General features: G+C 55.2%; 2 protein-coding genes across 4 annotated transcripts in view; both read right to left on the bottom strand.

Annotated features, from left to right (window-relative positions):
- ACTN2 (actinin alpha 2) overlaps positions 1 to 3670 on the bottom strand; it is a 389901-nt gene that overhangs the window by 233619 nt on the left and 152612 nt on the right. The gene's annotated exons all lie outside the window — the stretch shown is intronic.
- The window catches only part of EDARADD (EDAR associated death domain), a 54130-nt gene that overhangs the window by 43580 nt on the left and 6880 nt on the right, over positions 1 to 3670 (bottom strand). For all 3 annotated transcript variants that reach the window (XM_023520832.1, XM_011375899.2, XM_023520833.1), the window contains exon 2: positions 2179 to 2237. In XM_023520832.1, the coding sequence (XP_023376600.1) occupies positions 2179 to 2237 (59 nt within the window). The remainder of the gene's footprint in view (positions 1 to 2178; positions 2238 to 3670) is intronic.

Raw genomic sequence — 3670 nt, 5'->3', positions numbered from 1 at the left:
CCGTTCCAGGGCCTCGAGAAGCGGGGCACACCCCACACTGCTGCCTGCCTGTGCCCAGCTCCGCGTACGGAGAGATGGTCGACACAGCCTGGCAGGTGGTCGACGAGCAAATAAATAATTCCAGCACCGTGTGACGGAAGCAGGGGGCTGGGCTGTGGGAAGGGTGTGCCCAGGGGCCCCAGGCAAGGCGGAGACGCTACATAGGTGGAGGAATGATTGACCTGAGTTGGGAGGGAGCAGGGAGGGACCGCCACTGACCCTGTCCCAGGAAGGTGGGAGGGTGGGGCTGTTAGAAGGGCAGCAGACAGCTACACGCGACTGGCTCGTCAGGGGGTGCTGAGGTTGGGTCACTGAGGACTTCCTCTGCCATGTCGAGGGCAGGATATTTAATCTTGGAAGCAGCAGAAATGCTATGGGTTGAACTGCGTCCCCCGAGGTATGTCGAAGTCCTAACCCTCAGGACCTCAGAATGTGACCGCACTGGAAATGGAGTTATAGTCGGTTCAGATAAGGTCACAGTGGAGTGGGGTGGGCCCTCAGTCCAATGTGACTGATGTCTTTATGAAGGAAGAAGAGACACCTAGTCACAGACAGGCAGGGAGGAGACAGCCGCATGCCAACAGGGTGAGGGGATGGACGGATGCCACCAAGGGACAGCGAGAACTGCCGACGGCCAGCGGGGGCCGGGCGGACGAGGCCAGATTCTCCCCTATGAGCTTCGGATGGAGCCCGGCCCGAAGCCCGGCCCCGAGCCCGGCCCTGCAGACACTCTGGGCCTGGACTTGCGGCTCCGGAACCGCGAGAGAGACGTCTCTGCAGAGTCGGCCACTCCGGGGCACCTCGCCATGGCGGCCCTAGCAGACTAATCCGGGGATGCTTCCGAAGGCACTGTGAGAAGCCGTGAGAGCTGACCCGAGTGAGAAGCATGGCCGTGAGGAAGGGCGGCCTGGGCTGGGCAATGCGGGGACACCGAGGTCATCGCAGGCGGGCGGCGGGAAGGGCGAGCTGAGCCACACCTCCTGGAAACCAAAGGCTCTGGTGGCAGACGGCTCCTGAGGGACCGTTAAGATCCGACCACACGGCCACCCCACACTCTGTTTTTATGAGCGTGGAGAGATGGCATTTGTTCCTATTAATTTCTAAGGGGAGTCAGAGCTTGGTCCCCTGCATGGGCCACACCTGTCGGACTGTGCAGCGATGAACTAACGGCCACGAACACACACACCTCAGGTCTTCACGACACGGAGGGGCCTCGTGGACCACCACCGACTTAAAGACACTGCGTCTAATTATGTGAAGTGCATTCGATGTCATTGAACTACATCGGTTCATCAGAACTTTTCGTGGCTCAGGAGGTTGGATCCTCGACACACTTTGGAAAAAGGACCACACCTCACACCGTGCCACGGCCTCCCGCAGAGCTGTCACAGGCACTGATTCCACGCAAGTGGCAGAGCCGCCCAGGAGAGCTGGTTTCAACCAAACCAGCCAGCTCCCACGTCCTCAGCCGCAGAACGCGGATGAAAATCCCTGCCCCACCGTCTCGCAGGTCACGTGGAGGGTGACGTGTGACATCTGTGAGACCTCTGGCCAAGCTGAAGGCAGCGACAGGCAGAGCGGCCGGAGGGGCAGGGGTCTAAGGCTGCGGCCAGGTTTGAACCCCACCTGGCTGCTCCCGAGGCGGGCAGCTGACCTCGCCTCCCGTGTGCCTCAGGTCTTCACCTGTAAAACGGGCAGGGCCACCTTAGAGGGCTGTCGTGGGGACTAAGTGCGGTGACAGGCAAATCAACAGCATGGCGCCGTCCGGCATGCAGCCGGCTCTCGGGTACCACGAGGCAATCCCATTTTTTTCCTTCGGTCTCGAGTTAGATATTTTGAATGTTGAAGAAGGGGCCATTAAACACAGATGGTATTAAACATCGGCAAGCAGATAAGGACCCCTTATAATCTAAGATGGTGTCAGCTGTGCCCAAAAGGAGACCAAGTCCATGCCATTTTAGCCCGGAGTAACCCCGGGTTTGCTCCCTCAGAGGGATCACCATGATAAAGAAACTCATCTCGTTAAAATCTTATTTTGGGTTTCCCCATCTTCCTGTAAATACTGAGTAATAAAAAACATAAAGCCATAACAAAGGGAAGATAAGAAGCCATCACCATTACTGTAAAATTTGTACCTACCCCGTTGAAGGATAAAGTGCTAGGGTCTGTGTCTTCCACTGGCTCCTTCGCCATGTGATCTGCAAAAAAAAAAAAAAGCATTTGCTTAAACTTAAAAGCACAAATGTGCCCTTTGATAACTGTCTTCATGTGGATACGAGCTGCCATTGTCAGGCCGGAGGAAACTTTCAATCATTAGGGGAGACAAAATGAGAAAGGATGGGCTCAGACTCCATCAGGAAAGAGATCAAGACAAACTTTACTTTTTTAAAAAAACCATATTTTGGAACAGTTTCCTTATCAATATCAACTAATACCCAGAATTACAAATTATGCAGACACGATACTGACAATACTTTCGCAGGCTGGATCTGACTACACTTCAAGCAGGAATGATTCAATTCTGACTTCTGCTTATTTCCTATTCTTCTGCAATTCATTTTCATCATTTTAGAATATTAAGTGTGTAGATGTGGTTCCTGTGAATTACTAGAGTCAAAAATATCTCAGAATATTTATCGGAATCTTTATCAAACAGAAAGTAATCCTGATTTCTCGAAATTTGCTTATGTTTAATCACTTGCTGCGTTTAAGGAATTTAAAGAGAATATATAGGAAAAGGAACGGGCTGCCACTAGATCTCATGGATTTATACACAAAAGCTCCCCTTTTCCAAGACACTACAAAACACCTGCCAGAAAACTGTCTTCATAAATAACCACGTATGTCCGAGTGGAACCTTCTCGGTTTGCTGTGTGTGGCCTGCAAAACCCGAGTCGGCAGTCGTGGTCCAGCCAAGATCCACTCCCACTTCCCGCCGACCCTCACTCGGCCACGCTGCGGACCAGACTCCGGGTGCTGCGGACGCCTCTGGGGACCCAACGGGAATGGCCGGGCAGTCTGCGGGGCTAGTTTGCCTGTGCTCCCTGAGGGCTCCCACCCGACGCTGGGCTGTCCCCTGCTCGCTGTGACGCCTGAAGGAGCAGCTGTGTGGCGGGAACGTCTCTGCTGTATGACAGCCTCGTCACTGGCGGGATTAAAGGCGGTGACAGCCTCGTCACTGGCGGGATTAAAGGCGGTGGCCGGAGGAGCAGAGAATGGAGCCCGCTTCGCCAGTGTCCTCCCATGGAGCAGGGGCAGCCGTCTGAGGCTCCACGAGACGGGTGGTGCCCTGGTCTCTGACAGAGCCTAGGTGGCAAGGCCACACCGGGAACACACAGAAGGGGCCAGCCCCTGGGTCCCACCGTCCCAGCCCCAGCGAGGAGACCCGTGACTCGTGCCTGGCCCAGAAACACAGGGCTGCTGCGTGCCGAGGGTCTCCTCCGCCTCGGACAGGGAGGACACGGACTCCCACCAGCCTCCCTCACTTTCCAAGCATGACGCCATCCTCTCGGATTCCTGTGTGACCCCAAGGCGGGGCCCCAAGGCCCAGTTCGGGCTCAAACGGGACTTCCTGCCAGCCCAGGGGCACACAGACTAAGATACAGAGTTAAATCCGCATAAAGAAAAAAAG

This window comes from Pteropus vampyrus, unplaced genomic scaffold (genome assembly GCF_000151845.1).
Source record: "Pteropus vampyrus isolate Shadow unplaced genomic scaffold, Pvam_2.0 Scaffold279, whole genome shotgun sequence".
In the NCBI taxonomy this organism is placed as follows: Eukaryota; Metazoa; Chordata; class Mammalia; order Chiroptera; family Pteropodidae; genus Pteropus; species Pteropus vampyrus.
The sequence above is the reverse complement of the archived record's forward strand: the minus strand, read 5'-3'. Positions and strand labels throughout refer to the sequence as shown.